We start from the raw sequence: 21,708 nt of genomic DNA, 5'->3' as shown, positions 1-21,708 counted from the left end.
CAAATTTCATGGCAATATATCAAATAGTCGTTAAGCCATTTTTCACAGACTCACAAATGTGCACCTCATGGTGGTTCTAGAGAAAAAGTAAAGGGAGTTATTGGGAGTAATCCTAGGGGGGCAACAAATGTCTGTGCAACATTTCACAGCAATTAAGCAAATAGTCCTGACCAATGTGGTTGATCAACTGATATCTTGGATCAAAACATCCTAGAGTCAAGCTTGGAGCATAGCAAAATATCTGCAACAGGACTTTGACAATTTACATGCAGCAAATATCTGCATACATAGCTAATATACAGAAAACAAGGAGAAGGTTTATTTCATCATTCTACCATCACCTTGTCAATAACACACTCTCTTTCCTCTCACCTGATACTCCAGCTGAAGTGGGCATCTCTTCTGTTGCCCGCACTAAAACCAATTTCAGCAAGGATGACCTGTCCTTTGTCAAACATTGTTTTCCCACCACAAAAGAACACAGGACAAGTATATTGACTCCTGCCCAAACTGCCAAGAATTGGAGTTTGATTCTAGACAACCAACCGCTGCGTGAGCCCCATCATTGCAACCACATCACATTCCGTTTTTACACTTACAACAAGTCACACCTTTCCTCACCGAGGATTCTGAACTCTCTGCTCGTGCTTTAATCATCCCCCACCTGAACTAGGGCTGAATGATACGGGAAAATAACCTCACTGTTATTTTCTTAAAACAATATTGCAATTGTAATTTATTGTGCAACTTACTACATTATCCACTATACACATACAATAAATCAATCTGTAGTATGACCAACATAACAGTCAGCGTATAAATGTATTTTTTATGTAGGCCAGACATACATGTTGAAATGAGATGAACTGAAGTTTATGTAACTGATATATTTATTAAGACGCTGAATTTTGTAAATAGGAAATATGACCATCATGTCATTAGTGGCAAACAAAAAGGAAAAAAAAGAGCAACAAAGCATTTTGAAAAACAACAGCCCTGGTGAGAACATTTTATTTTAGTTTTTTAATAAAATATGAATCTTACTGATCCCCAGTCAGTTACACTAGAAAATCACCCAAACTAAAGAGCTCACTGCACTCTGCCGCTCCACAAGCCAAAGCATAGCCCCTTCACGTCACCCAGCAGTTGGAAAGCAAGACATGTTAACTTAACTTGGTCTTGAGGAGCTGCATCATTTATTCATGGACAAACTGAAACCTACACTGTATATTTACATTTTGACAACTTAAGTGCTAATTCCTCCTCTGCTCCGATCCTCAACAGCTGTGGAGCACATCCACCGCCATATTTAACTTTCTCTCGCTCAACTACTCAACTGTTACACACTGAGCTGTTCCCCTAAGGAGCTATGCTGCAATATATAAACATGTAAATTGCACTTAAAGGAATACTTTACCTCCCAAATGACCATTTGTATATAAATTACTCACCCGGTGTTACACTGAATTGATGAAGAAAACTTTGTTTCTCTGGTATCCTTCTGGTGAGTGAAGAACGCCAAAACTGAGAAAAGTTTTGATGAACTGAAGTCATATTGGACCACTTTCAACAACAGCAAAACTAGATAAAAACATCCGTTTACAAACTTTCACACAACTTGTGTAATATATTTTATTTCTCATTTATCCAGTAGTGCGTTCATTACTTCCCAAACAGACACCCCTTTCTGCTGGGGAACTGAACAGAAAAAAGTGAAACTTATCTACGCTCTTATTAGTGTTATTATTTTTATTGTATGATTTTTGTTGAATCTGAATAAACTATTAAAACACCAAAGTTCAAATTAACTGATCGGGGCTGTGGTTAACGAGCAGCTCCTGTGTTCAGAGAGGTAAAATGACTGATTTTGTCAATGGAGTCTTGCAATGAAAAGAGCATATATTTAGTTTCACTTTCTGTTTAGTTCCTCACCAGAAAAGGCTGTTTGTATGGGAAAGTCCTGAGCATTTGACTGGATGAGTAAGACTTGGATTATGTTGTTAAACGTGGACTCCAATGACAGGATACTTTGCTCATCAGAGGCATGTGAGAAATTTTTATTCATGGATTCAACGCAACATGGAGTGAGTTTTTTTCTGATCCTCTGGTTAGTTAAAATGTTTAGTATTAATATAGCAACTTAAAAACAAAGAAATAAAAAAAAGACGCCCCTTTAATATAAAATAAAACTGTGTTCTTTTATGTCCTGACATCAGTTTGAACGGGATTAATTGTTTAGCCCTAACCTGGACTACTGCAGCTCCCGACAAGGCAACTAACTCAGAATGCTTTACCCTACTGTACCTTCCCTTCAGCTTCTTAAAAATTTTAACATATCTCTGCTTTTTTCAGATTCCTTTGAGCAGCAGCCAACAGCCAGCTGCCCATTGTTATCGAGATTGTAAGAAGGTGATCCCACAAGTATGTGGAGGCTCTACAGGACTGTTTTGAGCTAATGGACTGGAACAACCCCTGCGGAGCGCACACAGAGGACAATGCAGGGGCTCCCCGGCTGCATAACATGTTAATTTCCATGTGGACCCTTCAAAGCCATTTAACAGTTTGCTGTTTTCTGCAGTTCTCTTTAAACAAACCTCTGAAAACAAAGAGAGTTAAATCCCTGCTTTGGGAAGAAGAGGGCTTCCAGGGCTGACTACTGGGAGGAAGTGAAGTTGGTCTGCGGGTGCTGAGGAGGAGAATTAAAGATAGAAACACAGGGGCAGAATTGAAGACAAATTGCAACAAAACAGTGTGAAGGAGGTGCTGAGTGGGAAGAGAAGGATTACTGGCTACAAGATGCCAGGCCAAGTGGGGGAAGAGAACAAAAATAGTGTGAATAACTTAAGTATGTTTTTCACAGGTGGCACCCACTCCCCTAAGTTGATCGGCCTAATGAGATCTCTCCACGACAATATGACTGATTACACTCCTGCTTCCCCATAGGCCGTCACACTAGGGATCACCTCCAGCCTTAGTCACCCCCGCATTTGGATTGACCACTTAACCGTGAAGGGCAAGACGAAAAGAAAGGCCTGCAGGAGTTTTTGGTACAGTGGAAATTGCACAGAGAACCAAGGGAAGTGTAATGTGAGATGAAAGAGCTGGTAGAGGATTTCAAGCAGAGAAAGTGGTGGTGGAAGAGTCCTACATATAGCTGAGGGTCAATATCAACAACAAATTGGACTAGTATGAGAACACAGATGATGAGAGTAGGCTGTTCACTTTAGGAAGGAACTACATGTTCTAGCACAGTCTGCCTTTATGGTAAGGCTGGTGAGGCAGACACTATGGATATCTTGATGGGAAAGGATGATTTTGTCCCTGGACTGAAGACAATAGCTCAGGATGGGTTAACATTTTAGAGTCGGTCTTAAAACAGTACTCACACGCCCATATGTAGCTTAAATCAGTTTGATGTATGCAAAGTAGTTAAACTTGCAATTGTCATTTTGACACTTCTGGCAAATTAAATAGTATCCTTAATCATCACTGTGCTAAATATAACTAATATTGCATTAGTAATAAGCAACATGACAACGTAACAAAATATTACGTTTATGAACAGAAAAACAGAACCATCAGTGACTGACAGGCTGTGCATGATTTGCAGCTGAGCTGAACATGAATGACATCAAATTTTAGTGGGGAGGTCTGTGTTTTTTTACTAAAAAGTTAGTGTGTTTTTTGGGTTGACGAGAGGAAACACAGCAGAGTTAGTCTGTCAAAAAAACTAAAACTCGCCATTATAGCAACATTTTCTATTTGAAGCTGATAAAAGTGGTGTCCTAACTGCTGCAAGTGAGAAGGTTCCCTGTTTTGAGCTATACTTTAATTATCATTGCTCGCTTTGAAAACTGTCCCAATGGACTCAAAAGGGTTGATTTATAAAGAAGAATTATCAGTAGGATATCTCCTTAACTCACAGCAAAAACCTAAATAAGAGGGGAAGATTGGATTCAAGGGATATTGCAAGGGAGCTAAAAAGTTTCTGGGAGATGACCATTGCTAATAAAAACCTACTTGATGTTGGCTTTATTGTGAGTCATTTCCAGTAAATATCACAGTATGAAATGTGTTTAAAAAGTACAAATGTTAGAAGATAACTTGCAGGATACTTAATGTCATCTTCTCAGTAGTTATGTCAGCAGTCTGATCTCGAGCCCAAAGCTGATTTGTATGTGGTTTGGTTACATGATGCACTTAAGAAATGCATATTTAATGGATTCAGTGTGGACAGAAAACCTTGATGTGACCTGATGTGCTGCAACAGTTGAACACTTGTTTGCTTACACAACCCTAAAATGTATATTGAAAGAGTTATTGGTGGCTTCAATTGCAATTGTGCTCTTTGTAACTGTTGAAGAAAGACAGTTGACTGCTCAGTCTCATTCTCAGTCATTAAACGAACCACCAACCCAACGAAACAAGCATTTGAAGACCCGTGAACCATCTTTCACACAGCACCTTTAACTTCACTGCATTTTGGGTTGGCCAAGAATGAAGAAAAAAAACTAAACACAGACTATTATAAAGTGACGCAAACAAACTAGGGGTCATGATGCATTATAAAAGAAAATGCAGGCTGGCACTAGGCAACTCAATTTGCTTTTGTCTCTGAATAGAGTGGCTAATCAACTTTCTCTCCAAAACAAACAAATTATTACAACTGACACACGCGCATCTTAATATAATCTAACAGTAGACACAGAGAAAACAAAAACAGCAGACTGCCAGCGACAAGTAATGTAAACACCATCAGCTCTGTGTGATAGGAGCTGTGTCACAGCTTGATTTTGATTGCTGCTATTTTTGTTACAACATCCATCCTCTGATTGCTGGAGAATTCTGAGAGGTGCTGTTACCCTCGAATTATATTAAAACTATACCTGCCTGCAAGGTCTAAGTAAGATTTGCTAGGCCTTGTCACAAGGTACTTGGGAAAAATCAGGCATTTGTATAACACCACTCTGTGAGTTTAGATCTAATACATGTACATTTATGTGCTACTGGAAGTGTATGAATGTGATCTGATTACTTTAAGAAGTGTGCTTATGCATGTTGGTGTGGGAGGCTTTAGTATGCATTATACTGGAGTGAGTGACACTACTCTACTCAGACATTTAAAACTACCACTGTTAACAGCAAAGTGCTTTGGCAGGTCAGAGATGATTTAACTCATAAACTCATGGATAAAAAAATGGAAAAAAAAACATATAAGTCAAACTTACAATTGCCATCAAGTTAAAAAAAAACAAAAAACTAAGCTACATCCTGACACATGAGCTTGATGCTAAACACAAGAAGTGTATGCAATAATGTAGTATCTCAAGAGGTCCTTGAGGGAATTTCCCCAAATTTGGCACAAATGTCCACTTGGACGTAGGATATAATTGTAAGGTGATGAGATTTTATATTCAAAAGGCCAACTGGTGAGGCTAATCTTGGGTGTCCACCTCAAAATTGTGCTGACTGTAAACATCTTCTGTGCTGGCTGCTGGAAGATGGACAGACATGGATTTAAACTGTCAATGTACTGTAATTTCAGTGGTTCGTAGAAGCAAAGAACCATAGGGCGGTAATTCTAGTTCTTCGATGAGATCACTTATGTTACATTTCATCCGCTAGTTGTCTGTGTCTGCTTGCATACCATTTGAAACTCTGGTGTTGGCATATCAGTCTGCAAAGGGACCACTGCCCACGTAACTGTACCTCGAGGCCATGGACCCACGCCTACACTCCATCTAGTGCTCTGCATGCTGTCGCTATAATCCACTTAGCTCTCCTTTCAATGCTACGACCTGGTCATCCTTCCAATCCACCCCCCCTCCTCTGCCTCCTGGAGCCTACTAGTGGAGTGACCTCCCCACTTTAGTCAAAACATCAGACTCCTACAAGCTTCGTCTGTTAAAGAAGTACCTTGTATAACCCTGTCTCCACTCACTACAAAATAAAAACTTTCCTATATTTGTGGTCTGAGGTAATCTTTCAAAGAAGAATCCCCTCATTTCTGAGTCCACACATACACAGATGTATCTGAAAGTGTAGCTTTTCCTAAGCTTGTTTGCCTTTCTTCCACGTGCAAACAGCCTTTTTTACTGAAAGAACTTTCTGGATTCTGGATCGAGGGAGTAGTTTCAGAAACTCTTTGTGTCTTTTTCTTCTTTTCGTGGCTTTAGGGTTCGGGCTATATTACCACCTGCTGGTTTGGCATGCTCTTGACTGCACTTCAGCTGTGTTTTTGCATATTCATTTGGACAAAGATGAATTCTTATAACAGTGCTTGTTTGGACGTTAAAAAAAGCCTGTTTTCAAAAGTAGTTGTGTACGTGTGGACTATGTCTTACATGTGCCAGTTTTCAACTATGTTAGTGCCATAGCTTCTGGGATGGATGGTCAGTTGGTCCGCTGCTTTGGTTCAGACTGAAATATGTCAACAACAATCAAATAGATTTGCATAAAATTTGATACAGACATTCATGGCCCCCAGAGGATGAGTGCGACAGGCCTTGGTGATTCTTTGACTTTATAACAGGCGCCATCAGCAGGTCAAAGTTTTAACTTATCCAGTGAAAAATCTCAACAGCTAAAGGATGGATCGGTCTGATATTTTGTACAGCCATTCATGTTGCCCACAAAGCCTTAAGAGTGTCGACATTTGTAACTTTGAGTGAAATGTCTCAATAACTATTGGATGGATTGGCATGAAATGTAGCACAAATATTCACAGCCCCCTGAGGACGAATTGCAATAACTATGGGGGTCCCTATATTTAGGCCAATACTATGTCTGTGTGTGTGTGTGTGGGTGTGTTTGTGTTTGTGTATGTGTGTTATTATGGCGAAATGTGGTCCTGGTAAAACCAACTGTTGTGGAAACTACCTCAGAAACCATTGTATGAGCTGGCTGAGTAATTTGTATTGTACCCACTGACCGCACTTCATCACTTTACGCCCCTGGTTCACAAAACTTTACAAGTGTGTAGCTGAAAGCACAATAAAGGCTTAGTTCAACAAAACTCTAGCTGTGACTGATGCATTGCAGCTAGAGATCCCAAGAAAGATAGACAACACTTCTTGTTTTAATGACCAAATACCTGCAAAATATTCATTACAATCAGCCTAAGTTGTACTTTGGTACATTTGGTGGTAATTAGCAAATGTCAGCATTAGGGCTGTCAACCAAAGAAGTTTTAAAATCTCAATTAATCATAAAATTTTGATAGTTCATCCTGATTAATTGCATTTTTTAATCATGTTTTCAATTTCATTATTTTGCATTACAAAATAGATTGTCACCAGATTGTCTTGATTATGAATCAAGGGACAGCAAAAAAACAAATGGGACTCATATTATGTGGGCATGTTTGTAAAGGGGAGACTCATGGGTACCCAAACAACCCATTTTCATTCAGATATCTTGAGGTCAGAGTTCAAGGGACTCCTGTAATATGACATGCCATTTTTCCATTGCCAAAATTTGGCATGGTCTTCCTCAGGACTTCTAGTTTCATTTGAAACCAGTATCATCACTCTAATTCAGCCTTTTAAAGACAGTAATGTTGGCCGGTGATTAACGTGATAAAAAAAACCCAACAAACAAACAAAAAAAAACGGTATAAACAAAGCTTAGTGGCATCACGTTAACGCTGACAGCCCAAGTTAGGATGCTAACATGCTTAACTAAGAAAGTGAACATGACATACATTATACTTGCTGAACATTAGCATTTTAGCTTTGCCATTATGAGCATGTTAGCACACTGCCTGTAGCATTTAGCGCAACACACCACTGTTCCCATGAACACTGTAGACTCTTGGTTTTGTTTAAATTTGTTGTCCTTTGTTCAGCTCTACTGCATGATTATTTCAGGGTCATAATAAACTGTCAGTTAAGTGTAAGTTTGACTGTTGCTCCTCTTGCAGTATCACTTTTTTTTGTACTTTTGGTGACTTTTGTGTCATTCCTCACACTTCTGCGCACATTTCAAGTCATTCTGGGTGAAACCATCTGCTAAATGTATAAAATATAAAAATGGAAATGCAATGCTTCTCTCTCTCCCTGCCAGATCTACATGACAACCAGCACATGGGGGAGCTGGCTCATCACTACATTCATATCCTGACACTCTGCTGGGATTATGACAGCACAGTCAGTGTAGGTGAGCTGTAGTCTGTACATGGGTGTCCTGGATAGTCTGTCCTCTGTGGACTCTATATATATTGTAAGAAGAAACAAGGAAGGCAACAGGGACATGCACAGATGCAGAGAAAAACAAACATCCCCGACATCCATTCTTATGCACACATTCAGGCAAACGCTTTGGTATTTTCCACAGAGACTCAAATTCAACAGTAAAAAAAAGCAACAAAAATAAAAGAATGTGCACAGACTAACAAACTGACAGCCCTGTGCCTGCATCCTCGTACCTGACAACGAAGGAGTGCCGCGGTGTGAGGCCGGGGTCATGGTCAAGCACTGGTGTGGGTGAAAGGTCGGCAGACAGGGTGACTCCAGAGCCTTGGAGGAGCAAGGTGACGTGGTTGGGGAGCAGCGCGGCGGTCTCGGAGGTGAAGGTGATGGAGAGGAGCTGGCCGTAGCTGTGGACTTGATGATCCAGGAATTTCTCTGGTGGGTGGGCAAAAGGTTGGATGTTAGAGAGGTGTGTGGAGTCAGCTTTATTATTGAGGTCAGCCAAGTCTCTGCACATCAACGTAGTAAACACAAGAGATGGATAACTGTTTGTGCAAGAGTGTTGTGAGGGAAGCGGAATTAGTATTTATTTTTGTGTATAATCAGAAATATTCAGCTTGCTTTTTTTTCTCTCTCAGTCTGTGTGTGTGTGTGTGTGTGTGTGTGTGTGTGTGTGTGTGTGTGTGTCAGGGCAGAGGGGTACAGTCTTTTTGAGCCCATATGGAGCACTGCAGGAGTCTATGTGTAATTACCCACCCTCTCATCTCTGGCTCATTACAGTACATTAAAAGGACTTCAAAGATCTTAGCTACCACTAGATATACCCCCCCCCACCCCCCTCTCCTCTACCAACCCCCCAAACTGGCTAAAGGAAAAACACAAGTTTTGCTTTGGATGTATAAAAATAGGCGGAAGTCTTGCCATCCCTCAATATGGAAATATGAAAGATGTAAACAACACAGCTGTTGTAGAACGTCTTGCACCCGTTATGCTCTAAAAATGAAAAAATCATAACAATTTTCAGAAAAAAAAACAAACCGTGCTGCCATTCTCGGCCAGCTCTGGTTGAGCGAGTGGGCAAAACTGACAGGTTGCACGCTTGGTTGCCACCTTGTTTTTGAGCGTAATCGTGTGTGAAGTACATCCTGAGCTCTTCTGAGGGTTGGGGAGGCTAAGGACTTGAGTGGGTGATTTTGCTTGCGAGGTGCCTCTGGCGTCATTCGGAGCAATTCAACTGTCTGATCGTCTGATATCTGCTCAACCGACAGCACGCTTTTATCATCTCTCCCCTGCCCTTCTGTACAGCTGTAGCCCACTCTCGCTGTGTTTTTATCTGACCTGTAGCACTTTTGTGTGGCCTCACTTTTGGACACCCCAAATTGAGGTGTTTGTCTGCTGTTGGTAATGTATTACTCAGTGATGTGTTAAAGTAATTAGTTTTTTTTTTTTTAAGTTAGAAGCAATTATAATTATTTCAATCTAGCCTAATCTGTTTCTTCTTCCGTCATCATTTAATGTATTTCATGGTCCAATAAATAATGCTATTTGATTTACCAATCACCTCTTTTGCTTTATTATATATTGTATTGTTATATTAATATTCTCACTGTATCTCTCCAGCTTCTATGCAATGACACACTTTTTGTTCAGCTCCAATATAAGGGAGATTCTTTTTTATGTGTTAAAGCGACACATTACTGTGTCTCTTCTTTCAAATAAGGTGCCTAGAGGCCCAAGGTGTAAGGGGGCCCCCCTGGCCCTCAACTGTAAAATTTCACTCAAATTTGACTATTGACTAACTTCAGTTGTTTTACAAACTCTGGGGTTTACTGCTTCGGCTTTGCTTTGTTTGTCAAAGCACTTTGTAAACTGTGTTTTTAAAGGTGCTATATAAATAGTTATTATTACTAAATTAAGACATACTGACCAAGACAACAAAAATTTAAATTGACCATAAAGAGATGCAAAGGACTAACAAGACTAACAAAATGAGCAAAAAGATATAAAATTACCCCAAAGAGACACAAAATAATTATAATAAGAGTCAAAACAACCACAAAGAGACAAAAGATAATGAAAAAATTAACTGAATTATCTCAAAGACACAAAAAAACACAAAATAACTACAAAAAGATGCATTATAACTACCAAGAAATGCAAAACAACAACACAGTTAGGCTAAACAATTACAAAGTGTGTGTCTGGGCTATGTAGGAGAGGTGCATATCTGGCTGAAAGCTTTCTCAAGAGAGAAACCAGTCACGCTTTTCTCATGTTCTTACATGAAACAGCACGCCCAGCTTCCTACATAGCTGTTAGCTTTAAAACAATTCAATTTTAATGAGAGGACACATGACAGAAGGAAGTGCAACAGCTATGTTATTTATATCTATTATTCAACACTGCACAATCTGTATTTGTCATTAATGAAAACCAGGCAGTGATGGATGGGGAAAGGCTTCAATTACATGACCAAATCAATAGCACTTTCTGTTCCGAATCCAATTAGGCATCATTCATGTCAATGTGACTTTAAAATCGATAGTTTCAGATAATTACAGCCAATCAGGAGCAGGGGGAGGGGCTAAACAACCACCAACCATCACCATCACCACCATCTGAAGACAAAACACTCTTTCAAGTGAAATGAGCTGCCACACAACTCAGTCTAGTTACTGAGTCAATACATATTGATGACAGTTATTACAAAAAAAACGTCAGCCAGTCAGGAAAAGACAGGATTCCTAAATTAAATCCATCACCATTTAGACAGGAATGCCATCAACGAGCCCTCTCACATCTAAACATCTTAACCAGTGAAAGACAACCGATGTGGGTGAGGTCTAACCGAAAATTACCAATCAATACTCACTTCTGACTTCAACACCACTCATACCAGTGCAAATCTAGACCCAAACACATAAAAGTGAATAGTATACTCGTAGTGTTCAAATGGTTGGCCTAATTATACATATTTTCATCCTTAGTGTAAAATTCAGTTGAGAGTCTTTGTGCCACTTGTAATATAATTTGTTGTATGCTATTTCAAAAAAATGTCAGACTGATGCCCTTATGAACTTATACCCCCTTCCACGCATCACAGCTATGCCAGCTTTTTTAATAACAAACAAATCAAAAAATAAAAAATAAAAAAAATCCTACAAAAAACGTGGGTCATGTCAAAAAGTCATTTAATGTGGATTGGCATTAGTTTTCTTGTGCTGCCTTTCGACACCTGTCACAAGCTATCTGAAAACATGGGGAAAAAGACAATGACTAACTTGGCAAGAAATGCCCCACACATTGCCAGAAATTTCACCTTAAAATTAATATTATTTTTTATTTTTTTTATTTATTATTTATTTTTAATGGGACGATTATTTGGAAATAAATGGATAATGGATAAATGTCCAGAAAGTATGAAATTTCTGGTCAACTTTCCAGTCAGTCACTCTCTCTCTTACTCACACACACACACACACACACACACACACACACACACACACACACACACACACACACACACACACACACACACACACACACACTCCACAGAATAGCATCCACCAGCAGATGATCATTGTTCCATTAAGTTTATAAGTGAGCACAGTCCCAGCAGAGCCACTATTTTGGGGGAACAGAGAAGAGGCAATTACCTATATTTGGGGAGTGGCGCTCTATAATAATGAGTAATGTAAGAAACTCATGTTCACAGAAAATAAAAGTCAACAGATATTACTTTTGAAATGATTAATAGGAAATATACACTGCACATTCGTTGCATAACGGTGGGTAATGAGCCCAGTAATATTGTTGTGTGACTAAGCTAATATTCTCTCCTAAAGTGCTCCCTTATGGTAGTGAGTGGTTATGTTTCAGATTCTGTATGCTGGCCATTATTCTGCTGGGGTCTGATTTGCGTCAGTGTGGGTTCCTTCTAGTTCTTTCTCTGTCTATGAGGACTGAGGTACCAAAGCGTAATTACTCATAACCCTAATAGACCATCCAGGAATGGCCCCACTGGCAGGCCCCCTTTTCCAAAGTAATGAATCACCATAAAAAACAATGAAAAAATTATTCATGTGTAAGCCTGATCTGCTGTCTGTGTACTGCCATGGATTTATATTCATTAATTTATCTCACATGACAAATTGGAGAGAATTAAAACAAGTTTAGCCATCTCTAAATACCATAGCGTGCCGGCTGCACACACACACACATGTGAGGATGGTTCCCTTCTTCAAATGCTGAAATTCACATTTTTATTGTACCTTCAGTTTAATGCTTCAGAGGATTTCCATTCTTACACAAAATTTATAAATTCAATCACTTTCAATCACCCATGTCCATTATTATCTTTCCCAAAATATTAAAGTATTCCTTGAAAGGTAATTGGTTGGTAATTGGTAATTGGTAATAAGTGGTTATCTTAGATCAGCCATGTCCAAAGTAAAGCCCAGGGGCCAATTGTGGCCCTCAAACTAATTTTAAATGGCCCTCAGCTTGACTTACATAATATACTTTATGTGGCCCATCACACTATATTGGTTAATCAAGTAATATCACTTTTTTTTTCATTTTCCACACAATGGCAGAACTTAGTTTGTAGAAATGCATCGAGTTGGAACTATGCAGGCAGAACTGCTGTGTTTTCATAAACCGAAAGGTAGCAGATATGGCCACAGCAAAGAGGCGTTGAGGTGACGGTGAGGACTGCTGCTTCAGAAACAGTGGAAAGCTGAATACTTTTTCGCTGAACAGTGAAACAGTTTTGTTTGTCTCATTTGTATGGGATTTTTTTGTTTTTTTAAATAACCCATTTGATGCAAGAAGCATCTGGCCCCCGGGTATTTTTCACATTATCTAATTTGGCCCCCACTCAAAAAAGTTTGGACAAAAGCCCAGAATGAACAAACCAAACACTGCCTTACTGAAAGAGCAATTTGTTTTTTTTGCACCAGCCTCCATACTGAGTTGCCCCTTAAAGATGAGCTGTGTCGGAAAAACATTGATATTTAAACACTAAACTGCTTTACTCAGTGTTTTACTGGTTTAGATCACATAGCCTTTTTTTTGAAGAGTTACAGACCTCTGTGGATAATTTGGCTATCTTTATAAACCTCTGGAACAATGAACACTGACGGAAGTCTAACTGCGAGAAATTTCTGCTGGTCGTAATCGAAAATCCTCATCACTAGATGCTACTGATAGTTATCAAAGAAAAAAGGTATGCACACATAAGCAGGTTCTGGGTTTTCGAATGCTTGCCAAACAAAATGAGCTGTTTTAAGATGTCAACTTGGGCTCCGAATACTAACAAACATAACAATCAATAGAAAAAATAATTAATGTATCAATGGCCAAAAAAAATCATTAAAGTATAAAAGTCAAATTATAATAATAAGTCATACATTTCTGTCAGTACAAAACATAATGAAGAAAAAACCCAATGCCTCAAAATGTACAACTCAATTTTGTTCCGATGAGTGTGTTAGAATGATGTGAAGTCCAGTGGCTGTGCTGCCGCTGACACTCTGCCAGGAACACATAAAGCCGCCGTCACAACAAGTGATAGATTCCCCTATAACTTTTGGGGAACGGTGGAGGAGCTCACGATCAATCAGGGGGTTTAGACTTTGCTCCAACCAAATTAAATCAACTCAATTTCAATTAAATCACAGCCACCTCACGCAAACACAAGTCCCACTGAAGCTCTAACATCGACCACCATGCTGCTAGTCCGGGGGCAAAGGTTGAATGACAAACTTTAAACTTTTAAACAGGTCCAACACTGTCAGGACACACAGTCTAACACTAAACTGCACTACCTGCAGGTGCAAAATACGTGACCTGAAATCTAATTATATGAAAGGAAGAAAGTTTCATTCATATTCAAGGGGAGTTTTAAAGCAATTTCCCCCCTAATGTGTATATGCAGACTGGAACACATGCGCACTAAATACACCTACGCAACCAATAAAGATGACTTATGTTAGCTATAAATAGAAAAATCAGAAATAAAATCTTCTTTCTTGAGGAAACAAATTCACATAATCTAAGACATTTTTTCTGAGCCTTCAGGGTCTGCACCATTGTGTCAATGCTGTGGTCTGAAATAAATGAGAATGCAATACATTTTTGACAGTGTTGTTGTCGGTCTGAACAGCCTCAAGGCCTCAGTATGCTCAAACAAACTACTCGACAGATTGTCTAACGGCGTCTGAAATCTCTTCATCCCTCATCTTTCCTATCTTGGAATTTGCTGGAATGTGTCAGACAATTTTTGTAACTTTCTGCAATCTTAAGCCCTGATCACACCAAGATTTATTGATACAGGCATGGTTGCTTCACGCAAAGTGCATCGGGCAAAACCAACCTAGTCACGCTCTCAACTTGTCAAATATGGACGCTTGGTCAGTGGCGACAATCGACAAATACAGACACCCTTTAGTAACAGAATAAGATGCACCAGGTGGATGCATTTTTTAATGATATCTTTATCGTTATTTTCCACTCAAGAGGCATTTATACACTTCAAAAAACTTCCTCTGCCATGGGTTAGAATACATGAAATAAAAACACTATATTATGTCACATAATATAGTTTTGCATTAGTAATAAATATACTTATTTTAAGCCAAACTATTAGATTTTTTTTTTTTAAAACTATGTGCATTTTTTGCCTAAACTGGCAGAATTAAACCTAAAAACCTACATTTTAAGTTTATTTTGAACAAGACGGTATGTAATGATTATTATTATTATTATTATTATTATTATTATTATTATTTTGAAAAAAAAACAATGCATGTAGTAAGTGTACATTGACACGACATCCCTGAGCATCCTAAACTGACACCGGAGGGATACCGAGAGCATTGTGGTTTGACATGCAGGGTAACTGACCAAGCATCGGTATTTGATGAGTAAGAAGTGAGAATGTGTCAAAACTGTCAAAATAATAATAATAATAATAACAATATATCAGAAAATAAGATAAAAAGTCCTACTTCCTATGTCTTAGCATTAGACATTTAAATACCAGTTAAGGCCTTGTTTTTAGATTAATGAGTTTGATGCCTTTTACGACTTTTTAAGGATCCGCAGGAACCCTGCCTAAGGAAACAATGATTTTTGCTGGTGACGTATTTCTAATGACGTGTCTTGACTTGATCAGGGTCGGTCACATCCACGCAGTGACTGGTCAGGTGTTTTGAAGTGAATAAAGAAGACAAGGTTTGAATTTCTCTCTTAAGCTCTCTTTCTTGTCCTCTTTACTATTTCCTTTCCTTTTTGTGTAGTGCAGCATCACGAATGAGAATGAAGAAACTGCATGAAAGATATGTAGCGTCAAGACAACAGAACACACAAAAGATGCAGAGCTCTTGTGGTGAGATTTGGGAGGTGGTGGGATGCAGTCGGGAGGAGGCTATGATAGCTGGCTTTTCACCGGGCCTCTGAGTGTGGCCATTTGGAATGGGTATCAGCGCTTTTACCTTTAGATGTGGTCAGACACGTACAACAGAGCTTGTTACAAGAATACTGAATTCTTTACTCTCAGCCTCACTCAAACACCCCTTCACCTTCTAAGTTAGTTGACTTTCTCTCTGCGTCTCTTCCTCCACATTCCCTGTTTTTGCTTTCTCCATCTCTCTACTCAATTTTCTCATCTCCCTTTGCTACATCTCCTTTCTGTTTTACTTATGCTTCCAGATGACAAGGCCACCGGCCTGGGTTACACGCAGACCCAGGTGCAGGTAGTACTCAGGTTGTATGAGGCTCTTAGCAGCAAATGCTGCTTGAATCAGAGTGACAGGTAGCCTGGAGCTGCTCTTGTGGATCTTTGCTCTTCTCCCTCTCTCCTCCACTCCTCAGCTGAACACAAGGGCGGCCATATGCTCCTTTCTCGCCTGCTACTAGAGGGTTATTTCATTAAAATTCTGTCCTCTTATTTCCCCTTTCCTTTCTTTTCCTTTTCTTGTCTCCCTGCTGCTTCAGGCTTAGCAGGTTGGCTCTGCAGATATGAACAGGATCAACATTGCAAGCTTCTCAACAGATGGCTGTGAGGACTTATGTTAGATGATGTCCCCTTCAGCATGAAACGCCGCTCAGCCAAGAGAGACACGGTTACTGTCCAGCAGATTCAAGTAGTGACCACAGTTGTTGGAGGCAGGTCAAAGCAACTGTTTAGGGAGGTACTCTATGTTTGTCTATGATAGTTCCTGGCAGCTGCGCTCAAGTGTTCAGTCTGTTGAGTCACCGGGGGGGACTTGAACTCCGCTTGTGTCAACTGTCAAGCAGATGTCCAGGATGACGAGTGACATTGTACATTCTGCAGAGGAAACCCTAAAGTGCCCACGTGCATTCAAAGATGTCTACCTACAGTATATACATTTTGGGCACTAGCAGTGAAAAGAACATAAGAGGAGAGGACAACTGAAGGTGTTTCCAGAGATGAACATTGGAAGAAGTATTCAGATCCTTTACTGAAGTTAAAGTACTAATACCTCACTGTAAACATACTCTGTTACAAGTAAAAAAAAACTTGCATTGAAAGTTTTACTTAAATAAAGGTAAGAAATTATATTCTAAAAATTATATATTATTAATGATGTATTATTATTTAAATGATTACTAAATGATTATTATCTAACCCCCCCACATTAAAAATAAATAAATAAATAAATTAATAAAAAACATCCCCAAACTCAAAATTATAAAAAAAATACACCAATAAAACTCAAAAAATAAAAATAAATAAATAAGAAGACTTTGAAATTGTTGCAGCTGTATTTGTAACTGATAATCTAGTTATTAAAAAAACATCATAATTTAGAAAGTAACCTATTTTTTTTTAATGCAAAAACAAAGTGTTCAGATAAACTTAGTGACGTAAAAAGTACAATATTTGCCTCTGAGATGTAGTAGAGTAAAAGTATAAAGTGTCATGAAAATAAAATACTCAAAGTACCTCAAATTTGAACTTAAGTATTTTAGTTGAACAAATGCACTTAGTTACATTCCAGCACTAGAAATGAAATATGAAAGTAAAAAAGAAGGAGCAATTATGATGTCCTGACCGATCCGGTCGTTTAACAATCTATGGTGAAGAAATGAAGAGGAGGAAAGAGTGAAGGCATAAGTGATGTGTTGGCCTGATCGTCACGAGTAACATTCTCTCTCTCTCTTTTTCTTTCACGCTATTTCAAACACTTCCTGTCTGGCCCAACAACACCCTGTCAGGCACTATTGCAAGAATATCTGTGACGTCTTGTCCTCTGTAGCTGATATTTCTGGAGCCGGGTGAGCTACACAGATCCCAAACACTTGTCTCTCTTGACGAATTCAATAAAAAAAAAAAACCTCGCTATGATTGAATCCTGTCCCTCGTGTGACAGCTAAAGCCCGAGACAAACTACGGTGACAAATACATTGGTGGAGAATCACAGAAATTGCATTTCGTATGATGTTTGACGCGGACTTGTCACTCAGAATTATCTAGTACTTTGGTGGAGAACACAGTGGAGGGATTTCGACGCAAATATAAATTAAAAATAAAAAAGAGCAGAGACAGTGGTGAAGAAAGAATTCCAGAGCTCCTTCCAAGGCCACTGCCACTCCGCTCTAATCTTTAAAGTAACTGTACACACGCAGCATGGCTACGAAAAAAAAAGGGCAAGGGAAAATGAGATCATTAATAGGGATGGCAAGGCAATAGATTTGTGCATTTATTATGTGGAGAAACAACATAAACAACCACTGCGCGGAGTAGATAAGCAGGCTGCCACAAAGCTGCTCTCGGCCAGCTGGGCCACTAATCTGTGTGCAGTGGCCTACAGAGACGTCACTATAGGCCGTGTGAAGAAGAAAGCAACTTTAAAAGACACCATTATCTATGTACAGTTATAATTACGCATATATATGGCCAAGCAAGCAAGCATTCATTAAGGACTTATCCATATGTGTGCACAAATATGCTCACAGCTTGCACATCCGTGACTTATGAACACATTCATAATGACATTTCACAAATTATGCCTGACCACCCAGCTTTGTCACATCCTGCTGTAAGCATTTCATCTTTCTAAAAAAAGATGCCTCCAAATGGAGTCGTTTTCTGTGATCGCGCGTTTTGGGCATTAAACCTCCAGGATGCGGAGTTAATGGGATTGCTCCTGTTTTGCCTCCGGCTGCGGGGCTGCACGGTGGCTGAAGGGGGCTGCGAGTTGATGGCTAGAACCGACTTAGTGGAGACAAGAAGAAACCAAGCCAATTTTCACTTTGTTGCTTCTCCAGCATGGCCAAGACATCCAATTCCATCAGGGCCTTTGCTGCTGGGGCGGCTGATAGAAATGGGCCCTAAGTCCTGTAGCTGGGCCAGCTTATTCCCTTATCTTCCAATGGCTCTGATAACGGATTGGGGAAATGGTGTCAGAATAACTGCCGCATGACCCGCTGCCAAAGACCCTGATTAATCTCACTAAGGAACAACAGGAACAAGATATGGGTATTAAAGATGCTCCACTAACACTAATATCATTTACATATTTGCGAGAAGAGCAACAACTGGAGGATTTTTTATTGAAAAAAATGCCAACAATACTGAAACATCTTTCTGCCACCTTACTGTCTGTAATCCACCCATTTGACCCAACTGGAGGTGTCAATGTGTCCTCATGGATGAAATCAAACCTCAATTATTTACATTCTGACTCACTTGGTGCTTTGTAGAAGCCGATGTCTTCCTCAGTTAGAGGCAGCAGGTAGACTTCACCTTCCTTCCACAGCAGGGGGTACTCCTGCCCTCCAGAGAACTCTCCCAACCAGCCGTCCTGATCTGGAGATAAGAGAACATTTTAAAACATGAATCATAGCTATTCTTCTCTGCATCACAGGTTGTCAGGATATATTTGGTTAAAACTAGTGTTCACAAAGAGTTTAAACCAGGGGTCATGTTCTACATTTGTTCAAGGGCCAGAATTTTTCTTTACAGAAAGTGTCAGGCTGGCTTTAAAAATAAAATAAAATTTAGACCTTATCTGCTTTTCCTCCTTCATTTTTAAACATAATTAATAATTTTTAAATATTAGAATAAACTTATTTTATTATTAAAATGATAAAATAAAAATAAAATCAATAGAAAGCATGTGAAAAAAAAGACAATATTTTTTTCCCCCCACTCTTGCATGAAGATATGGCACAAGCCACATTCAATTAATAAAAGAAGGGAATTAGTTTTAGCTTCACCTATCCAGTCTGCACCTTGCAACCAACAAGAAATATGGGTCAAGCATCTGACCTGTCCCGCAAACTGCCAAGTGACAAATGGAGGGATAAAGAAGGTAGAGGGTTGACTATTGCAGGAAATTGTTAACAATTAATAACCTATGATGTTTCCAAAAGAGCTTTCCCTGAAATCACTCTATGTTAATATAAACTATCATAAATTCAGGTATACTTTTTTCCCTCATCATATTTTCTAAATTCAATAATATTATGAGGGCCGGATGGAGAGCTTTAGCTGACCATATGTGGCCCTCAGGCCACTAGTTGATGATTACTGGTTTAAACATTTGAGTTCTTACAGGAGATGTATTGAGATTATTTTTCTATTAGTTTTATTTTCTCCGTTATCAACAGAGAAAACAACAATTGTTCACAGTGGCCCTGAGAAGGCGACACACTGCAAAGAAAGCACATGAAAAACAGAGACGTGCTGAAAATATAGAAAACACAAACACATTCAGAGATCCTGCAAGTTGCACAGAAAATAAAACAAAACAAGTTAGAAAAAAAAAGAGTTGCTAAGGGGCACAAAATGTGATTGTGTATTGTACACTGCATCAACTATATCATATATATACATACTGTGTATATATATATATATATATATATAGAGAGAGAGAGAGAGAGAGAGATACATATATGGTGTATAGCAAATTATTTACGGCATATTGTCTACAATAACATTTGAATATTATAGAAAAATACACTTCAATTTCTATTTCATAAATTAATTGGCAGTCAGCTTTACTGCATTTCTGTTTTTATTGTTGTTATTTTTTTAATAGTTGTCTGAAATGTCTTCTCTTCATTTATTTTTGTTGCTGCTTGTCATGCAAAATGGATAACAGAGTTTTATCTTTTTTGCAGCATTTTTGCTGTGCATATTATCAACCTGATGCAGACAATTTCTAATTAGTGTGTTTTGTATATATGCATGTCTTGCAGTTGCAGTGTGATGAGCTTGCAGAGCCACCGTAGCTCAGAGCTCACCTAAAAGGCAAATTTTTATCTGCTGTCTCTGGCTCCTTATAAATAAAATAAACCAGCCTACATGATTAAGTTGGTATACAGAAAGACGCATTCATGGATTGGTTGTTATTGGATTCATAACAATGTGTATTTCCAGACATATTTAAATATTGAAGAAAAAGAAAATATGCAAAAAACAACAATTTGGTGCCCCCCCCCACAGTACCTCTGAGGACCTCCTGGACCCCTTATTGAGGACCTTTTCAGGAAAATGAAGAGTATGTGAATTGAGAGCAACGTAACACTTTTGTTCTTGTTAATTGTAACTAAGTAATAACAATCCCACAGTAACAAGGGAACGTTATTAATAGCTAGTGAGTCTTGGACATTACCTTCAGTGAAGTCAGAGGTGACGTTGACAGCAGTATAGTGATTGGACGAGGAGCAGGCCAGTGAGTGGCCAAAGCAGAAACACGCCTGGCAGCCTGCTGGGTTTACTTGTTGTAGGTCGAAAAATCCTGGCTTGCATCTGTAGATACACACACACACACACACACACACACACACACACACACACACACACACACACAAACAAACACACTAGTTATTAACATCCATGTCCTGCATATGCACCTCATTGCAGCTCTTTACCACATCCTTGCTGTAGTGTATGCTTACTAATCTCTTAAGTTGTTCTCAGTGCAGCAGTCAGGGAGCTGGTTGCTGCAGTGTTATGGAAGAAGGGACCAAATGGAGCTCAGCTGCAAGGACCCTGAGCTCTGACCTCCAGACACTAGCTGGCATATGGGTGGGACAGGAACACCGCTAAAAATCAGCCACTAGACTGGTCACATTACACAGGAGAGGGGCCTGCTCAACGAGCCGTGAAATCAGCAAAAAAAGTCAACAAACAGGGAGCACAGAATTATTCAATAGTTTGAGACCTGGGGCTGTGTGTATTGCTAATGTCACAGTGAGTTTATCTGTTTGATCCTGTGTCCCAGAGGAACAAGATAGGAACAGACAGGGAGAGGCTTCGGAGACTTTGGTTATTGACATGTTGTAACAGTGAGGTTCATGTCAAAGTAGTCAAAATGACGGACAGCCCCAAAACTCGGAGCAATTTTTAGACAAATTATTCTGAAAGCTTTAGGATACTGCTGGTGAGGGTGTGCTGACCTGTTTGCTGAATGTAACACACTCATCTTTTATAAAAATTACTTTATCATTACCATTAAATCTAGGATTGATAATGGGAATGTTT

General features: G+C 39.2%; 1 protein-coding gene across 3 annotated transcripts in view; it reads right to left on the bottom strand.

Annotated features, from left to right (window-relative positions):
• The window catches only part of lamc3 (laminin, gamma 3), a 148,247-nt gene that overhangs the window by 56,288 nt on the left and 70,251 nt on the right, over window positions 1–21,708 (bottom strand). For all 3 annotated transcript variants that reach the window (XM_088070929.1, XM_088070930.1, XM_042509210.2), the window contains 3 exons: window positions 20,837–20,973; window positions 18,907–19,026; window positions 8,426–8,624 (listed from right to left, as the gene is read on the bottom strand). In XM_088070929.1, the coding sequence (XP_087927055.1) occupies window positions 8,426–8,624; window positions 18,907–19,026; window positions 20,837–20,973 (456 nt within the window). The remainder of the gene's footprint in view (window positions 1–8,425; window positions 8,625–18,906; window positions 19,027–20,836; window positions 20,974–21,708) is intronic.

The sequence above is a fragment of the Plectropomus leopardus genome, chromosome 20 (genome assembly GCF_026936395.1).
Source record: "Plectropomus leopardus strain MGB_pleo_1.0 chromosome 20, ASM2693639v1, whole genome shotgun sequence".
Taxonomy (NCBI): Eukaryota; Metazoa; Chordata; class Actinopteri; order Perciformes; family Serranidae; genus Plectropomus; species Plectropomus leopardus.
This window is presented reverse-complemented; position numbering and strand designations above follow the sequence as displayed.